The 19,816-nt window shown below is 44.8% G+C and overlaps 2 protein-coding genes across 27 annotated transcripts in view; one reads left to right on the top strand and one right to left on the bottom strand.

Moving 5' to 3' along the window:
* Positions 1 to 19,816, top strand: part of TK2 (thymidine kinase 2) — a 97,178-nt gene that overhangs the window by 44,250 nt on the left and 33,112 nt on the right. For 14 of the 25 annotated variants that reach the window (XR_015769122.1, XR_015769121.1, XR_015769127.1 and 11 more), the window contains exons 2-3: positions 16,403 to 16,440; positions 18,616 to 18,690. Coding sequence is in view for 8 of the 25 variants with exons in the window: in XM_028091894.2 (XP_027947695.1) it covers positions 16,403 to 16,440; positions 18,616 to 18,690 (113 nt within the window). In the remaining 17 variants the exon portion in view is untranslated. Of the gene's footprint in view, positions 1 to 3,194; positions 3,215 to 15,348; positions 15,485 to 15,628; positions 16,299 to 16,402; positions 16,441 to 18,615; positions 18,691 to 19,816 lie in introns of those variants that run through there. The other 11 variants (XM_028091953.2, XM_088027407.1, XM_028091903.2 and 8 more) reach the window with 10 other exon arrangements.
* CKLF (chemokine like factor) lies at positions 385 to 12,690 on the bottom strand. 2 transcript variants are annotated; one of them, XM_028092010.1, is made up of 4 exons: positions 12,566 to 12,690; positions 8,013 to 8,171; positions 3,586 to 3,681; positions 385 to 501 (listed from the first exon to the last, which is right to left on the bottom strand). In XM_028092010.1, exons 1-4 carry the CDS (start codon positions 12,638 to 12,640, stop codon positions 385 to 387), a joined length of 447 nt encoding a protein of 148 aa, XP_027947811.1. In that variant the 5' UTR covers positions 12,641 to 12,690. The 2 variants fall into 2 exon arrangements, with proteins under 2 accessions (XP_027947811.1, XP_087883534.1); XM_088027408.1 differs by having other exon boundaries at positions 402 to 696.

The following is a 19,816-nucleotide window of genomic DNA, read 5'->3' as shown; positions in this document are numbered from 1 at the left end:
GACAAACCAGGCCCTCCAGCCACCCTTGTCGCCATTTGGGATGAGATGCCACTGCCTAGCCTGGGAACTCATTATTCCTGCAACTCCATCCCTCCATGCTGCCAGCCAGCCAGGAAGGGGACTCGGGAGACCATTTAGGGCGGTCCGGGTGCATTCTTCTTTGCCACCCAGGCCCCGGAGGAGGAAAACCCAGTCAGATCAGGATCAGTGCTGACTTGGAAACGACCGTATGGGAGCGCTGGGCACAGAGTTCCCACATCTCTTCTTCCAGTTCCCATACTGAGATTAAAATGAGAACAACTACAGGAAATATGGGGAGGAATAAATATATTTAATATATTTAATACTTAGCATCAACTAAAAAGTAATATAAAATTACAAAACTTATATTTTGTCATGAATAGTGCGTTTCTGATAAGGACCACTTGGATTAAATAGAAGCTTCCGGTAAATAAGGACCCCGTCGGCAATACAGCACACTGCTGTCAGGAGTCCAAACACCTGGAAACAAACACACTTTGTCACTGTGGTGGCCATGGTCTGGTGCTTGGTCACTCACACAGGTTTTAAGCGGTCTGCCCACTGGCTTCCTCTCCTGCCAGGGTACTGAGATTGCTCCCTCCGCTTCCACCTATTACTAAAATGGGAAGAGACTTCAGAGATCATTTCATTCTCATTCCCAAGTTTTCCCAATACCTGCCTAGAAAAAGGGAAAAGATAACTTAGGTGAGCAGAGATAATATTGAAGTGGTGTGGGCTCTGAAATAAATACTTGCATGGATCTCCTGACTTGCTCGCCCCATGTATGATTTAAAGCCCTACTGAAGATATTTAGTTATCAATCAACGTTTCTACCCCAATGTTCAACTGCCTTTCTTACTACAAACTCTACTGGAGGGTCAAAGTTAACAGCAGCTCAAGATTAAACCAAAGCAACAGTAGCTGTGATAAACACTTTAGAGAACTGGAGTGATAAGATGATCCAAAGTGAACTCTTAAAGGCTGGGGCTACATCTACTTAAAGGGTGGGATTCTAAATAGGCCTGGGGGGGGGGAATAAGGTAAAGGGAATAAACTAGAACACTTGGTCTTTAGGTACTCTGATGGCTATTTGAGAGCTGGTGCCTGGGCTGGAAAAGAGGGATATCATTCCTTGCGTGCTATTTGGTCATTTTCCTCCAATGGCCAGGAAGTCTGGCCTCTTGGCTCTGGATATCACTCCATTTACCATCCTGAATCTCAAACTCAGCTTCTTAGGTTCTGACCTCACTGAGTACTTCCTACCTATCCTTCCATGACTCTGGTACTCTGCATGTTGCTGGTTCCTCTACCTGGAACCATCCCCCCATCTCCCCTTTATTCCTGGCAAGCTGAGTTTCCACTGCCAGAGCGAGGTAGTTGCTTCCTCTTTTCTGTGCCCTGGAGTACTCTGTCAATAGCTTATATACAGCTGTTTTCATTTCTCTTCCCTGCATTAGGCTCTCAGCAATCTGAGGTTAGGGTAGACTCATGTTCTAGTCCAGTGCTGTCCAAAAGAAATAGAATGTGAGTCACCAATGTAAGCCACATAGTTTTTCCTAATAGCCACATTAAAAAGGAAAAACAAGTGAAATTAATTTTAATAACATACTTTGTTTAACCTAGTATATCCAAAATATAATTTTAATTTGTTATCAATATAATAAAGTTATTATGAAATAATATACATTTTTTGGTAAGTCTTTGAAATCCAGTATGTATTTTACATGTATAGCTCATCTCAATCAGACCAGCCACATTTCCAGTGCTCAGTAGCCACATGTACTAATGACTACTGCATGGGACTGCACAACTCTATACTTTGTCAGCATCTGCTAAAGTGCACCTTTGTAAACAACGAATCAGTGAATGAATGAGTACGTGAATAAAAGTACGAGTGACTTTTGAACAACATGGGTTTGAACTGCATAGGTCCACTTAACACATGGATTTTTTTCTGATAAATATAGTAGTACAGTACTATAAATGTATTTTCTCCTCCTTATGATTTTTTTTTTAAAAGATTTTTTATTTATTTATGGAGAGAGAGAGAGAATGGTAGAGAGAAAGCATGAGAGGGAAGAAGGTCAGAGGGAGAAGCAGACTCCCTGCTGAGCAGGGAGCCCGATGCGGGACTCGATCCTGGGACTCCAGGATCATGACCTGAGCCGAAGGCAGTCGCTTAACCGACTGAGCCACCCAGGCACCCCTCCTTATGATTTTCTTAATAACATTTTCTTTTCTCTAGCTTACTTTATTGTAAGATACAGTATATAATACATATGATATAAAAAATATGTGTTAACTGTTTATGTTTTTGGTGCTTCTTGTCAATAGTAGGCTACTAGTAGTTAAGTTTTTGGGAAGTCAGAGTTTAAAAAGTTTCAGCTGTATGGGGAGTCGATGTTGTTCAAGGGTCAATTGTAAATCCTATGCCTTGTCCCTCTTTCTCCATAGTAGAGGGATAAGATTATCTTTTTTTTGTTTATAAGTTTAAAAAATATTTATTTATTTTGGGGGGGAGGGGTAGAGGGAGAGTGAGAGACTCCTCAAGCAGACTCCCTGCCGAGTGCAGAGCCTGACATAAGGCTTCATCCCAGGACCCTGAGATCATTACCTGAGCCGAAACCAAGAGTCAGATGCTTAACCGACTGAGCCACCCAGGAGCCCCGGGATAAGATTATCTTTAAAGATAACTGGGGGAAATTGCTGTTACAGCACTATCTTATTTCTAGAATAATTCTCATCCCCCATGAAGTTGCTTGGGGCTTAGTAAGGAGATGAAAAACCATGGATTGTGACATACATGGGTGTCTGAGAATGGTTAGTTCTCCTAAGTGGCCCATACTATGGAAAGACAAGGAAGTAGGAGGGAGATTTATTTAAGATCTTTCTGATTCACATCTCTAGGTCAGAATCTAGAAAAGTCAAATGATTTTGAACCTCCTATAAGAAATCTCAGAAGAGAATCAGATGGAACTAAAATTCAATTATTTGACTCTTGTTTATTTTGACTTGCCTTCCAGGATAAATTCTGATTAAACTGGCTTGCTTCTCTTCAAGCAATGTTCAAAACAAATCCTTTACTTATAAGGTTTCCTACAACCTTATCACAAGACATCTTGTATTCTATCTGAAGAAAGCTCTGGACAAAGAATAACTGAGCTCAGAGCAATCTGTCTCACCTTAACAAGTGGTATGTATCCCTGTCTTTAAAAGGGAGAGCTATGAAACTCATCCATGGTCTTTTGTTTGACATCAGGTATCTCAGAGCTAAGTGTAACAGATTCCAGTAGCTTTTCTTAGTCTAGTCTAGCTCTACATATTGATGCAGAACATAGAGGAACTATTATTTGGTTCACTTCCGTTTTAGGGTGAAATCATATTCCTTCAGGTTAATCAGGACATGTACTCACACAAAAAATATTAAGCCACTAGGGACCATACACTGGCCTAGGAAACCCAGGGATGAATACAGTGTAGATTTCTGTTCTTATAATCTGTTTTTCAGGTAAATGTGAATACTAATCTAACTTAAAGCAAGAAATCAGAAAGACCTCCACTTACCCCTCCAAGGACTATAAATGTTGTGGTTTCTGGTAACAGTGCCAACACAGATATGATTATCATGAATATTGCTGCTACCATTGAGTTGATAATATCCTAAAACACAGAATAGAAAGGTCAGCTTTACATGAAGACTGCCAGAAAACGAATTAGCTGATTAGAGATTTTGAAAGTTCCATCTTATTAAACAAATTTAGTTTTTGTTTTTTTTTGAAATCCAACTGCCACAGTAAAATGACACCTATACTGTATTTGGTCTACAGTGATGCCTAGTGTGTCTCTTAACCTATGATATACCAATCATTTGATTACTTAAACTTATTTCTTTTTTATTTAAATATAGTTGGAAGGAGAATGCATCTGGTTGGGAATGGACGGTGTATTGTGTGGCAGGTTTATGATAGAATTGTACACTGGAAAGTCAGAATGCTAAGAGAAAATGAGTAGTTTACATTCTAAATCAAACAACTTTATAATGTTATTAAAATGCAATCAATAAAAAAGCTGCACACACTTGGCAGACAATGGTAATTTTCAGGAAAAAACTTTCCTACATCTGCATGCAATGGCTGACTGATTATACTATTATTTCAGATGATGTAGCTCATTCATTTAATAATTTCTAGGAACGAAACATTTGCCTTCTGAACAATGGCTTTAGGGGGTGCAACTTATATTATGAATGGATGTATAGTGTGAGAAAGGTAAATCTCTTTATTCTGGAATGGTTTATATCTGTTTACAGATAACTGTAGGCAGGAAGGTATTGTTAACAGATATATCAGACTTCAAACTCCTGGTTAACTTAGAAATGTGGTTATTAAAAAGAAAATAGGGGCGCATAAGTGGCTCAGTCGGTTGAGCGTTCAACTCTTGATCTCAGAGTCCTGAGATTGAGCCCCAAGTTGGTGGCTTCGTGCTTAGCTCAGAGTCAGCTTCAGATTCTCTCCCTCTGCCTTCTCCCTCCTCCCCCCCACCATTCACACACTCAGTCTCTCAAAAATAAAAAAAAATAAAAAATAAAAATAGGAAGTCATTCAATGGGGATAGGCAAGATTAGATGCATGTAGAAAGAAAAAAAGCTCTCATTTGCAAGAAATACTGAAACTGTCCTTGGTTAATGTTCCTCTGTGTTGGATATTTTGCTCTGCTTCAAGGCAAGCCACACCTCTACTTCAGATAGCCCTGCCTCCTGTGACTAATTCAGGTAAGTGTGTATGAATGGCTTTTGGTAAAAGTGGTGTTCTAGGGAGTGCAGAGGACCACAGGAAAGAAAAGGATGCACCTGTCCTGAAATATCAGTGACCCTTAATGGTCATTTAAAACATTGTTTTTATAATGAAAACCAAACATCAATACACCATGGAGTAGAATGTTAATTATAAAAAAAAAGAAGGAAAAAGAAAAAGATTTCAAGAAATTTTGTGCCTGTACTTGGATACCACTGCAAAGCCCTGGGTTGGCTCACTGTGCTTTCTGTCATTGGAACACTTGAGGGGAACGGTCAGAGAAGGCCTGCACTACGGTCAGTCACTGCAGCTTTGGGACAGTGATAAACATAATAAATCTGAATGCAGATGACCACACCCTTTCCTCATCAGTGAAGATGGTGGCCATGAGGCAGAAGTTACCTTTGCCCATTGACACATTAATTGAAATCATCAGCCATCTTTGTATCCTTCACTCTTGTTACAGTAGAAGAGCCCCAGGCAGCTTCTCCAGGGCTATGCTCCGGCTCCCATTCCCATGCACCATCTTCAGGAACCTTATTCTGTTCATGACCTTTCTTTGTCCCTGGCAGCTTTCCCCAACTCTGTGGCTCCTCTAATTATAGTTGTCTCTCTTGCCGTGCTCAGTCTAACCATTCCCTCAGCTTTCCTTCCGGTCACCCGTCCACTCGAGGCACACCACTCTGGTAACAGGGGCCTCTAGTAACACAGCCTGTGAATATATATTTTTTCCAGGGCTTGTTTTTCTCTCTTTACATGTGACAGTATTCACCACTCCTTTTTGAGATGCTTTTCTCTCTTACCTTCTGTTGCACGGCTCTCCCTTGCATCCTCTCCCTTCTCTGGCTCCTCCTCCTTTTTACCCCATATGTTGGTGTTTCCCAGTTTTACCTTCAGTTTGCTCTCCATTTTCTCCGTGCCATTTAGGCCAGTCCCAGAGCTCATCTACCATCACAAGGTGATGATTTCCAAAGCTGCAGTTTTAACTCCTCACTCTCCTGAGCTTCAGACATGTTCTGAACATTTCTATCTGAATATTCCATAAGCAACTAAAACCTAGTATTTCTCAAACTGAACTTACTGCATTCCTCTCCCTGGCCCTTCCTTAAACCTATTCTTCTTTCTGTACTTCCTATCTCATTATCATCTCAAGATATTTAAATGGCAGGTATTCTTAATTCTTATTTACCTAGTCCTATCAATTCTACCCCATTCACCCCTTTCTCTCTAGTTACTGTTATGACCGTAGTTCAGGCCTTTATAATTTTCATGCCTGGATTCAGAAACAAAGTTTTAAGTGGTCTCTGAGAACTACCTCTAGTTTTGTTCCTCTTTAAGCCATTATTATACAGTTTCCTAAACTGTAAGCTGCTCATGTCACTCTCCTACTTAAAAACCCCTAAAAGCTTCCCATGCAGTTGGTTTAAAATGCATGGCATATAAAGCCTTGCATGCTCTGACCTCCTACTGCCTCCCAAGCCTCCACTCTTGCCCGCTCCCCCCAACCCAGTGCCTCCACACTCTCCTGGGTATGCATCTATCCCAACACCTATTACACTGAATTGCTCATCTATCTTGCTTCCTGGCTATATTGAAAATTTCACAGGTATAAGACTTGTGTTTTATCAAAGAACCCATTACGGAAGCTAGGATTAGCAGACACTGAACACTTGTTGAATAAATGATTCCATTAGATCAAGAACAGAGAGGAATCTGGGTTTCATAATGGAATAATCCCATAGTTGACCATATAGCACCATTTCTCAGAGATTACAGTATCAGCAAAGTTTGATCCTCAGAGATTTGGAGACTAAATTTCAGTCTACACATAGACCACCCTCTCTCCCAGTGTATTCTGTTAAGCTTAGGGCTCCAAGTTTATTACGGCAACATGTAATAAGCTCCAGAAAATTATACTAAAATGTATTAGTTTTATTAACCTTGGAAAGCAGAATGTGAAGAGCAACTATATAACTTTTTGAGTCAAGAGGATATAGACCATGCCCCTCATGTCTTTGAAGAAACCCCTGGAATAATTTAGCTTAGCCCTTTCTGCTACTAAATGACATTATCTACTCTGAGGGCCAACTGACTAAGCCATTGTTATCTCTTTTCCTAGACTTCCCTCCAGCCAGGTCCAGCTCTAAAAGTGTGATCAAGTAGGAGTCTGGAGAGTTGCTATGTAGATCCTATTTCCCAGCTTTCTCCTTTTGGGACTTTTTCAGCTTGTGATTAGCTTGAAATGTGCATCATTGGCCTTCCAAGTTGGCTCTAGAAGGTACCACTTGAAGGCATGCTTAAAGCTCCACAGTCCTCTCTCCTTAATGGGGGTTATCAGCTTGGATATCAGCACTTTGGAACCCAGGAGGATGAAACAAGCGCAGCCGAGGAAGATTTAAGTGCAGCTACCAGTCCAGCCAAAAGTGGGAAGGGCTACAGGGGGTCTTAGGAGGGAGACCTGCAGAGACAGAATACCGGAGATAAAATTTGGTAGAGGAGAGCGAGGTAAAGCCACTCAATTTTTCCTAGAACTGGAGAACAGTCCAGGCTGAAGGGATGCGTTCACCTTAACTAGCATCTTCAACTTGCCTATTTGGACAGTTTCCAGAATCATTTAGGTGCTTCACTGGGCAGTTATTCTCAATGCTATAAGTATGGCAGGTGAAGTTCATATGCTACTAAATAAGGTTGTACCAGATGAGTTATTTAGCATTAATGATTACAGACATTCTTAAGTAAGACAACATTGTGCTTTATTCAGCCTCCCAGATTATTTCGGTTTTCCATTTAGTGATCAGGGATGTGCAAGATGTGGATACTTGTGTCTCTGCTTCCATCTCTTTCCCCAATTTTGAGGCCATATCAACATGTACTTAAAAGGGAGGTACAGATTAAGAATGCTCTATAATTTTCTTAGCCATGATCTTGAATTTATATTTCTTTAGAAGATCAACATTTAAGTGAATTCTCCTAACAGAAGGGTCAGTCCCATCTACTGGTAGATGGGGGCTCAGAGAATTTAGGCTCTGTGGTTGCTAAGGGACAATATAGAATACAGTAGCAGTGGGTAGAGTTCCTCCCTCCTAAGCCTATCAGACATTTCTTAAAGGCTTAAGAAAACTAAAGAATAGCTTATTAAAATGTCTCACTATGACAGGAAAAAAGTAGTTAATTTTAACAATAAAACTGAACACTTACAAGCAAAGGCCAAAATAAAAAGTCTATTAATCGATCAAGTCTCAGTATATATAAAATTATGAAAAAGAAAATAACAGTGACTTCAAATCCAGTGATGACAATGTATGGTTCAGGGGCTTGTGCAATGATAAAAAAGGTCATGGATGTCACATTTAGTGCCTATAAGGATAAAAAAAAAACACGATTTATTCAACGATTACTGAATGCAAGTTTAAGCTGTAAAAATGATCATTTCTAAAGTACTAAATTAATGGGTTTAGGCCATATACACACACACCTAAAGGAGGAATTACTACAACGTATGGATGTTGCCTTCTTTTTGTGTTTTCGGGAACTAGGTGTCCCTCTCTTGTCATTCCACTTGTACACCTAGTACCATCTCTTCCCATATCTGTTCCCTTAATATTTTCCCACTACATAATCTTCTTTTCTCTCTCAGACCTTCAATCTCTCCTCACTGGCTCCTTTCCACATCATACTATAAATATATCCAAGTTGTCTTCTCTTAAAACACACACACATACACACCCCTTCCATTCATCCTGCTCCCAAAGAAATTCCTGTTTTCTCTTTCTCTCTATAATTCTTTTAAGAAACATCTGTATACTGACTGCTATAATTCCTTATCATCTGCTCATCAGGCCTTAACTCTTAGCAATGTGGAATCTACTGTCAAACTTAAACTTAGAATGTTGCCATGAAAAATACTGGAGAAAAGTTTAAAATAAATTGTTAGAGAAAAACAATTCTCTGAAGAACCCTGTGCGGGAACAAAGGAAAAAAAAAAACTCCCAACAATTCTGATGCTTCACTTTTTACATATTTTCTCTAACCTAAATAGAATGCAATCAGAATTGATGAATATTTTAAGTAAAAAAAAAAACCCTGAAAAGATAATTAATCTAATCCAATCTCCTCATTTACAAATGAAGATATAAAACACAGAAATGTTAAGTGACCTAAAGGAAAAATAAGCTGATGGGTCCCAGTGAGTCTGTCAACATCATGTTTTTAGGAGCTGTCATGTTCTAGCTCTATCCAAAGTCTCTATGTTCTTGGAAAATGGTTTTGTCAAGAGTTTCCCCTGGCTAGACTCTTCTGATCAGTCTGTCAGCTAGTAGCATTTACATACACTCTTTTTAACCTTAAATCTATATGGGCTACCTATTCATACTTCTTTCAATTACTTTTGTAGTATAAAAATACCCTACCTTTAAACTTCTAAATTGATCAGTTTGATTATATAGCAAATATAACCACTCTACAAGCCGTTCTTTATAATTAATATAATTACAATTAGCAACATTTCACCTCAAACCACTTCATTTACTCTATTGAACCACAGTCTTGAGTTCATGGGTTATGAAATCTAGGGTCACTTCTTCAGTCCCCATCTTCTGTAAACTTTCTGCACCATGGAATTTGACATTGGTGATTAATCCATTTTCTTAAAAGTTCCTATGATTTCAGTCACACTGGATTCTCCCCCAATCCATTATTTACAGCTCTTCTATCATTACTCTTAGCCTTTGTCTCCAATTCTCTTTTAAATATCCCACTAATATCTCAGACATTTCTTCACCACTCTGTGGAAACTGCTTTTGCTCAGATTATCAATGATTTCAGAATTACTAAATTTAATGAACATTTTTTAGTTTTTATTCTATTGGACCCCCATAGCTTAATTGCCCCTGGAGATCTTTTTCCTATTTTTCTACTCCTTTGGCTTGCATGTCACTTTTCCTAGTTCTTATACAACTCTGTAACTATCCTCCCTTGGTGGGCTTCTCTCCTTTTAAAATGCTGGTATTCCTTTAGATTCTGTTTACGACCCAATCGACGAAAGTGGGTTCCTATCACAGATCAATCCTCAACATCTCAAACATAAATAGCCATTTGCAATCTTTATCTGAATACCTACAGGAATCTCAAATTCACCATATCCAAAACTGAACTCATCTAGCCTGTTCCTCCTGTATGCACTATCTCAATTGGTGATACCACCATCTATCTTATCACCCACCTGAGAAACCTATTATCAGTGCTCCTAATACTCCCCACAAATGATCAGTCATCAGGTCCTGCTGATTTAATGCTAACCATCTTGGGAACTCACTCCCTCCTCTTCGTCCCTACAGCTACTGCCCTTCAGTATCTTCCCTGAACTACCATGACAAAGGTATTACAGTATAATTTCTAAAACGCAAATGCACTTCTCAGCGGCTCCCTGTGATCTTTAGAACAGAGCCTACCTCTCATGATGGTATTCAGCCTGCCATCATTCAGCTCCTGTCTACTTTTCTAGCAGAATTTCTTCACAGTTTATCCACAGGATAATTCCAATGTTTAATTCTCAAATTGAACTTCTGATCCTCCTCCATTTGCTTTACCCACAGGCTTTCAGTGGATGGCAACTCCATCCTTCCAGTGCTTAGGCCAAAGACTTTGAAGTTATCTTGACTCCTCTCTTTTTCTTACACCACATCCAGTTCATCAGCAAATCATGTTCGGGCTACTTTCAAAATATATCCCAAATATGACCATTTCTTGTAGCCTACCCTGCCAACACCCTGGTCTGAGCCACTGTCCTCCTTGCCCAAATTACCGTAGCTCTAACTGGCCTCTTGGTTCTACCCTTGCCCTTGCAGCAATCCCCTCCTGGCCCTCTGACCAAGCTACTGTCAACATAGCAGTTGGTCTATTTTTTTTTAAATGTTAGTCAGATCGTATACAGCCTTACTCAAAACCTTCCTCTTCTATCATTGTGTTCCCAGTCACTCCACTCCTGTCATACCGGTTTCCTTGCTTTTTCTCGAACCCTTCAGGTACATTCCTGTCATAGGGCCATTGTAATGTATGTTCCTTTTTAAAACACTTTTCCTCCAGATATTCTCAGAGCTAACTCCCTAGGCTCACTCCACTCTTTGCTCAGCTGTCATCTCAACAAGGCCTAACCTGACCACTCTATTACTGGAATCTGCAGCCCTCCTCCCCTTACACTCCTTTCCCTGGCTTTACTGGTCTCTTGTTCCATAGCACTTACAACTTCTTACAATACTGCATCATTTATTTATTGTGTTTACTGTCTGTCTCCCCTGCCCTTCCACCCCAATATATAAACTCCATGAGGGCCAGGGATCTTTGCTTTGTTCACTGATATCTCCCAAGAGGCTAGAACAGTGCCTGGAACATGGTAGGCTTTCAATAAGTATTTGTTGCATGAAAAAAATAAGGCAACACTCATCTTGTTAAAACTTGCTGCATAAATCATGCTGTTTTTTTGCCTCCATGTCTTTGCTTAGGTGGCTACCCCTGAGACCCCACTCTGTGTTCCTCTAGGAAGTTTCCTGATACCTCTCTTTCTCTGGTCCTTGGTTAAATGTCTCACTCTTTGGCCTATCCCCGCCTTACCCCATAGTAGAGCTATCTGCTCATCGGTCTGTCTCTTTGACTAAACTGAAGAACTCCATGAGGCAGGGACTTTTGTCTCGCTTGTTCTTGTTCCAGGGCCTAAGTCAGATCTTAGACTACAACTAAATACCCTAAATGTTTGTTGAGGGAATTGATATGTCTGAAACTAAACGTTTCTCACAAGATCTTGTTCCTCCCCCAGTGTTCTTCCAGAGCTTTCAGGACTGGGCATAAAACTCCAGACCCTTAGGTCACTTCTTCCCTGATTATTTACTCCTAACCCAAAGCAATCTTTCTGTCCTTTCAACTCCAGAGTAGTTTCCTAAACCTCTCTTATGCACTCTGACTTGTATTACATTACAGTCATTTCTCAGAATGAGAAATGTGGTGTGGGAGGGACCTTGCATGCAGTTTGTTCTACGCACTCACCTGCGTCTGAATCTCTTTTACAGCATCCTCGGTAGGTGCTCATCTACACCTGTTACCTCTGCTGTTTGGGAAGGTATTGCCTTCCCAAGTGATGCGGCCCCTTAATTTGGGGAACTTTCCCAATAGAAAGTTCTTCCTCACATTAAGTGGAACTGTTTCCCTGTAGCTTTTAACTACTTCCATCTCCTCCCCTGTAGGTCACCTCTTTAAAATTTAAAAATTATTTTTTCCATCTCCTCCCCCCCCTTTCTTTGTTCCTTCAACACAGTCTCCCGTGACAGTCCCCACTTCTCTAACTAGCCAGGGCACCTTCCTCCAAATGATGGCTCATTCTCTCCAGACCGCTGTTCAGAACTAACTGCAGCGCGCCCAGCGCGCCTGACACCCCGAAGCCGGCAAGCCCGGCTGTCCTGTACGGGGTACAAGCGCAGCTGACTGGCCTGCTAACCTGGGTACCTGGTGTGCAGGTCCAAGTGGGGCCACTCATGCACACATGCTGACTTGGCTTTATGAATGTGTCTGTGAACCCCTGAAGGGCAGGGCAGTGCCTTCTTTCTCTCCTTCTGCCCCCGGGGTGCACAGTGAACCGCCGTGCCTCTGGGGAGGCCTAAGCTGAAAGAGAAGGTAGGGGATTCCTCTTTATACTTGAGAGCCATCCCCCGCTACCCCTGAGCACGCCCCAATACCGCCCCCAGCCGGTGGCCCGGCCTCACCATCCGCAGCATCTTCACGTGGCCTTTTACGCTGAAGCAGAAGGGGCGATGCTTCGGCTTCAGGGTCGACATCATGCCTGCAGACTCAGCAGCAGCAGCAGCACTTCTCTCCCTCACCCCCTCTCCTCGCCTCACAGCTCTGCCAGGCCTCGCGCGGCGATAGCAACCGCCACCCCCGCCGCGCGCCGCCCTGCTAGGATTTCCCGCCCTCGCGCGCGCATGCGCAGGTCACTGCGGCCCGCGCTCGTGCGCATGAGCTTCCCGGGGGCCGGCCGCTGGCCGCTGGCCGCTTGCCGCTTGCCGCTCTTGCTTTGCGGGCTCCTGGGGTTCGCCTGCTTTATTTCTGCGGACCTAGCGGGGGGCACGCAGGTCGGCCCCTCTCCGCGCCGCCCCCCCCCCCCGCCCCTCCAGGCACCAAAGACGACTGCTCTCCAGCTCTCCGTAGGGGACAGGAAGCGCTTCTGGAGGGGGTTGCAGGGAGGGGTTGGGGTGTTCAAGAATGGCTGCAGGGCTACCCCGTACTATGAGCATCTCAAATACCAACTCCTCAGAGAGGATTTCCCTTGGACACCCCCGCTAGAGCAGCCACCATCACCTTCTCTTCACTTATCACTAGCTGATACATCTTAAAAATATAAATTGCACAAAAGCAGGGACCTGCCTTTGCTTCTCTCCCTGCAGGGTTCCCAGGGTCTGGCACACAGTAGATGTATAATATGTGCAGTCTGAATCAACGGCCTGGGCCTCATACCCTGTCCCTGCCCCCAGGGGATCACAGTCTGATCCAACAGCCTCATCCCAAATCAGAAAAACGTTGAACTTAATCCTGAAGTTTATGGAGGGCGTGTTTGTGGCAGGTAATACAGAAAGCACTAGATGGGGTTGCAGCTTTCTGATAGCAGATCTAGAGACTGAGTGAACCCTCTTGCCAATGACTTCCTCTTTTCTGTCCTAGAGGTGACTGCTAGCATGTTGCACTCCCGGGAGAGGTAGGAAACCCCTCTACCCAAGCCCTGGAATGGGCATGCCCACACAGTTCTAAGTGCAGCAGCTTAGGTTTCAGGGCCTGGGCCTGTTGAATTATATATACCAGTCTACCTCACACCTGGGCTGAATTTTTGCTACCTATGGATGAGATTTACAGGCTTCCTTGTTCCTTCCACCCCCAGTTGTCTGTTTAGTTGGAATATTAGTTGTGCCTTTGTTAAAAGATAAACTGAGGTGGGGCGCCTGGGTGGCTCAGTTGTTAAGCATCGTCTGCCTTCGACTCAGGTCATGATCCCGGGGTCCTGGGATGGAGCCCCTCATCGGGCTCCCTGCTCAACGGGAAGCCTGCTTCTCCCTCTCCCACTCCCCCTGCTTGTGTTCCCTCTCTCGCTGTCAAATAAATGAATAGAATCTTTAAAAAAAAAAGATAAACTGAGGTATATTAAACATTTTAAGAGTTTGAGCAAAAATTGATTTGATTTGGGCAGCATCCAATGTAGCAGATACGGCTCTCCAAGGAGCCGTACAAAAGGAAAAACTTTCATAGGCAAAAGGAAGCAGGAACAAGGAAATTACACTGGCAAAGAAGCTGGGTGTTTGTGGCAAGGTTACTTTGCTTTAGGGGATGGCAGGAGTCTATCAAGCAGATTTTACCTAACCACTGTTGATCAGGATATTCATGATGGACTGGCCTGTTTCCATTTATGGGAGAGCCAAAACAATTAAATCTTGGTTTGGTGGGGTGGGGCTTAAATAAGCAACTCCGTTTTGGGCCCTTATCTGTGTTTTTTTTTTCTGTGTGTGTGTGTGTTTTGTTTTGTTTTTGTTTTAACACTTTCTTTTTTTTTAAAGATTTTATTTATTTATTTATTTGAGAGAGAGAATGAGAGATAGAGAGCACGAGAGGGAAGAGGGTCAGAGGGAGAAGCAGACTCCCTGCTGAGCAGGGAGCCCGATGTGGGACTCGATCCCGGGACTCCAGGATCGTGACCTGACAGTCGCTTAACCAACTGACAGTCGCTTAACCAACTGAGCCACCCAGGCGCCCTTTTTTTTTTTGTAATTTTTATTTATTTATTTGAGAGAAAGAACGAGAGAGACAGAGCACACGAGAGGGGGTAGGGTCAGAGGGAGAAGCAGAGTCCCCGCCGAGCAGGGATTCCGATGCGGGACTCGATCCGAAGGCAATCGCTTAACCAACTGAGCCACCCAGGCGCCCATGTTTTAACACTTTCTTGAGGCACCTAGTACGTTTACAGTCTAGACCCGGAAATGTCAAAGTTCAGAGGAAAGAGTGCAGGCTGTGAGGCAAGATAGATGTCTTGAATTCCAGCTTCACCTCTTAATGAATGCTTCTGATCATTTTAAACAAGTTACCTAAGTTTTGGAGGATTCGCTCATAATCAGTTAGGATTATGGGAGTGACAATATCTACCTGCAGCATTGTTGAGAATAAATGACACCCTAAGTGTGTGCCAGGTGCCTGGTTAGAACACGTGCTTAATTAAGTAATCTCCAATAATTAATTCACTAACCAGTTGCAGGTATTTTTGGCCATCCATCCCCCAAGCTTTGCCAAGTCGGGGGTTCATTCAGCCAGCGTCCCGTCAGCGGGAAGATTTCCTGGCTGCAACCGGCTCAGCCCGGACCTTGCACTGCTTACCCTCTCGGAGAGACGGTGAAATGCGACAGGGTCTCTTTAAGAGAGCGGCCCCAGCGGGCGCCCCGGCCGCCTGCGCGGGGACGGAGGCGGCGCGCTGAGGTCGCGTTGACTCGCGCAGGAAGGAAGCCGGGCGGTCGGATCCGCCCGCCGGGCTATGCTGCTGCGGCCGCTGCTGAGCTGGGCCGCCCGGGCGCTGCGGCGCGAGGGGCCTGGGAGCCCCGCCCCGGGGCGGGGTACGCGGGGGATTCAGCGCCGGGCCTGGCCTCGCGGTAACGCCTCTCTCTGTTCCATCTCTGGCGGCCGGCGCCTGGCGCTCAGCGGCCGCCGGTCTCACTCCCCGCCCTCCGGCCTGAACCCGAAACTACTCCTAGGCGCCGGGATTTTGTCGCGGCGACTGCGGGGGCCATGGAGGGGCAAGGGCGGGCGTTGTCAGCGGCCCCGGACGCCAGCGGGCCGCGAGCGGGTGGGGCCGTGGGGATCCCTCTAGGGAGGAGAAAGACCCTCCCACCCCCCGCGAGCGGGGGCCGCTCCCTTCCGGGTCCCGCTCTAGGTCCGATTTGCATGGCCTGGGGGGAGACAGAGGCCCTGGAGCAGCAGTTAACCAGTCCTCAGCGGGTGGTGGGTGCTCTAGCCTTCCTGCTCCCACTGGGAGTGGAGACTTGCCCTGTCAGAAACGGGAACCGTAATAGCTAAGTTACAGAGTTCTTTGGCCGCGGGCTGTTGGGTGGCGCCTCAGAACCACCTTTGTGGTGGGTGGGCCGAGGGTGTCAGCCCTGGGCTGAAAAACCCATGCCCGCCGCCCACTCTTTGCCATGGGGTCCCAGTGGAGGCTGCCCAGGGTTTTAACTTGCTGGATCCATATGTGAGGATCATAAATATGAAATGTGTGGAAAATGGAAAGTGTGGTATACTAAGCGGGGGAAGGAAAAAAAAAAGCTGAGCAGAGTTGGGGCCCAGAGGTGCCACCCCGACCCAGGCAGCAGCTGCACAGTGTCACATGGAGGTAGACAGCAGTGGCGGGTCTGCCTCCCTCCACCTATGGAGGGACTCGGATGTTACTGGAAGATGTTTTTAGGCCAGGGAGTAAGCATAAACATTACTGTTTTTGTGGTGGCTTCCAAAATTATGACAAAGAAGAGTGAATTACTTAAAACTGACTTTAAAAATTGATTTCATTTCTTTTGTAGAAAATGATAGAGAAAATGAAAAAGAGAAAAAATCAGTGGTAAGTCCCTCTTTTTATGCGCACTCCCCACTGTGGGATTACACACACACACACACACACACACACACACACACACACACACACACACACACACACATATAAAGTGGGAGGATTATATAGACAGAGGGGGAAGAGCTGAGGGAGTGAGGGAATATGTGCACATAGTAAAAAACAAAAATATAAGAGGATCTTCAGGGATGAGGAAGTCTGTCTCCCCCGCTGGGGCTCAGACCCCCTTCCCAGAGGCCACCTGTTACCAGGTTCTGGTATGTCCTTATCAAGAGTCTGCACAGCGAGGAGCACACATGTATTCAAAGCCTTTAGGTAGATTTGGACTGTCAGCTTGATGAATGATTACAGAAGGATTTGAAAAAATCCTCATCTGTGTGGGGAAGGTTGGTTTCACCTCGGGTTAGGGGGTGGCAGCCTGGCTGTGAGGGAAGGTCTGCTGACTGCCGCCTCTGCCCTCCAGTGCTGAGACTAGTGGGTGCGTGAGGGTATTTGCGAGAATCCATGGGGGTCCACAGACATGGGTTGAACCAGAGTAGCGACTTTGAGATTAGTCAGCCGTGGGGCGGGACTGGGGCTGGTGTGAGGTTGAAGGCCAAACTGGACATGTTCATGGAGATGTGGGAGCCCTTAGCCAGCTGTAGTGGGGAGCAACATTTTGGTCACCATCAATCCAGAGGCTCAGTTCCTTGAGGGAGCTAGAAGTTGGTAGCTTCTGTGGCTCAGAGGGGAGTGGTTTGGCGGGCAGTGGCAGGAATACCTTGGCTGGGGTCTGCAGATGGCAGAAAGGTGGGCAAGCCCCCTGGGATATTCAGGGTGCTAGAGAGGGCCTGGGAAGGAATAAAGTCACATGGAGAGGATTGGCGATTCTAACACTTGAGCTTTATGGAAGTGTGTTGGAAATGAGAGGTGTGGTGGGTGCTGACGATAGGCACTGCAGAACGGGAAGGGGTATTATGTTGAGCTGCTTGGGAATTGCTGCATTATTGTGCTGTTAATTATCGAGATAGCACTGATGGGAGCCGGGCCTATCCTGGGTGCTTTTAGGCACACGGTAGGTTTGTCAGAAGTGGTATGGAGCGTGCATTTAGGCCCAGGGCTATTCTTAAGCATTCAAATCATTTGTGTTCCTGGGGACCAAACAGCCCCTGTCATTATGAGTCCCTGGTCTGATAGGGGAGATGGCAGTAAATAGGACTGTGGTGGACCCAGAACAGCAGTGATTCTGGGGGCTGTGAGTAGGGGGCAGGGCCTCCAGAGGACAGTACCTGAGGGGAGCCTTGGGGAGCTTTGAAGCCTCCTGGGAGATAAAGGGAAAGGGGAGCAGAGGGAGCTACAAATATGAGTCATAGAAGGAAGAGAGCCTGCAGGCCCGAGGCTCCGGCTGGTCCCCAGAGAGCTGGTGAGGAGGGACCGGAGACAGATCCCAACACCCAGAGCCACTGAAAGACTTGACCGGATGTGATCTGGTTTGCCTCTCGGGAAGAGATGGTGGTGGTGGACCACGGGTGGGGTTGAGGGGCACTGCTGGGATAGACTGGAAGGCACAGAGTGTGGATTCAAACTGTCCTCCCTGCTTTATTCACTCCTACAAGCCTCATTTTTCTCTTCTGTGAAAGTGTTGGAACCCACTACTTAGCTGGCAAAGTTGAATGTTACCCATCTTATGGCCTGGCCTGCAGCAAGGTGCTCCACTAAGTCCTCTCCTGTCCGAATACTTTCCAGTCCATGTTTTTCTGTGTAAAGCAGTGAGTGAGGTACTACGGAACATACACATGCTTCCCAGCCTCAAAGCCCTAGGCTCTGGTTAAGGAGGCAGGACACTTGGGCCTAAAATCTAATAGTCTGAGGGGTGGAGCTAGGGAAGGGCAGAGTTGGGTGGGCAGTGGCAAGCTGTGTGTGGTCTAGGAGATGACATAAGGGAGGGTCTGCCCTGGAGGGCAGTGGCTCAGTGGCCATCAGTGGTGGGCCTGGAGCTGAGAATCGTTTGTTACTGCTCACGGTGGGACCTTGGAAATTTCCTGTGGTGGGAATTTTGTGTGCACATTGCAGTCTTGGACCGAATCGCTTATGCTGTTCACCTGAGACCTTCCCTAGAAATTGTTCCCTGGGATACTCCCCTAGCTGCTTGATTTTTGGTTCTCATGGGCATTTGTCTTTGCTTAGATCTGTGTTGAGGGCAACATTGCAAGTGGGAAGACGACGTGCCTGGAGTTCTTCTCCAACACAGCAGGCATTGAGGTACGGCCTTCATACGGGGTTCGAGAGAACCTGTCAAAGCTCGATGGAGTGACTTACAGAGGGTGTAGACCAGCCGTATCCCATAGACATAAAATGCAAGCTACATATATAATGTGAAATTTCTAACAGTTTTGCTAAAAAACAACAAAAAAACAAACCAAAAAGAATATTTAATTTGACATAGTATATTCTAAATGTTATCATGTCAACATGTAATCAGTATAAAAATCATCCATGAGCTATTTTGCATTCTGTTTTTCATACCAAGTCTTTGACATCTGGAATGTAGTTTATACTTATGGTATATCTCAATTTGGACTAGTCACATTTGAAGTTTGTAAGAGCTACACGTGGCTCATGGCCACTGTGTTAGACTGTGCAGGTATAGACTTCCCTGAGGTCTGGTTTAGAGGGGTCTACAGACATGTTGAGAGTGGCTGGAATATTATAGTGTTACATCTGAGATACTTGTGTCTAAGCTGGGGGATATTACCATGGGTAGCCAGTTAACATAATCTCTAGTTTATTTACAGCCCAGTCACTGAGAATAACCTCACAGATATTTGAGAAGTGCCTCTACACTAAGACCCTGACTCTTCTTCCTGGAAGAGTTTAGTGGTGTAATTTTTTGTTTCTGTCTCTTTTTTGTTACTCTAGATCCTACAGTTTTCATATGTTTAGAAGTATTTTCTTTCCTTCTTTCCCTTCCTGCTTTTTACTTCTATTAAACATATATATGGTTTGAGAGGCGCCTGGGTGGCACAGTCCGTTAAGCATCCAGCTCTCGATTTCTGCTCAGGTCCTGATCTCAGGGTCCTGGGATTGAGCCCCGAGTTGGCTCCTTGCTTAGCATGGAGTCTGCTTGTCCCTCTCCCTCTGCTCCTCCTCTCTCTTTCAAACTCTCTCTCTAAAATAAATAAAATCTTTAAAAAAGATATACACATGGTTTGATTAAAAGAATAAATGTTCTGTAGCCCTTGTCTTGCTTGTGCAGAAAAGAGTTCGCAGGCCCAAGCTGCTGTCTTCAGAGCGGCTTGTGTGCAAGGTCAGCCCTTGGCTGGCGTGTGGGAACTTAGATTTTGGGAGAGTTCACCATTTCTTAACTCATAGAAATGGCTCTCTGTGT

The sequence above is a fragment of the Eumetopias jubatus genome, unplaced genomic scaffold (genome assembly GCF_037043125.1).
Source record: "Eumetopias jubatus isolate StellerSeaLion01/CBP00866 unplaced genomic scaffold, mEumJub1_p1.0 scaffold_10, whole genome shotgun sequence".
Taxonomy (NCBI): Eukaryota; Metazoa; Chordata; class Mammalia; order Carnivora; family Otariidae; genus Eumetopias; species Eumetopias jubatus.
This window is presented reverse-complemented; position numbering and strand designations above follow the sequence as displayed.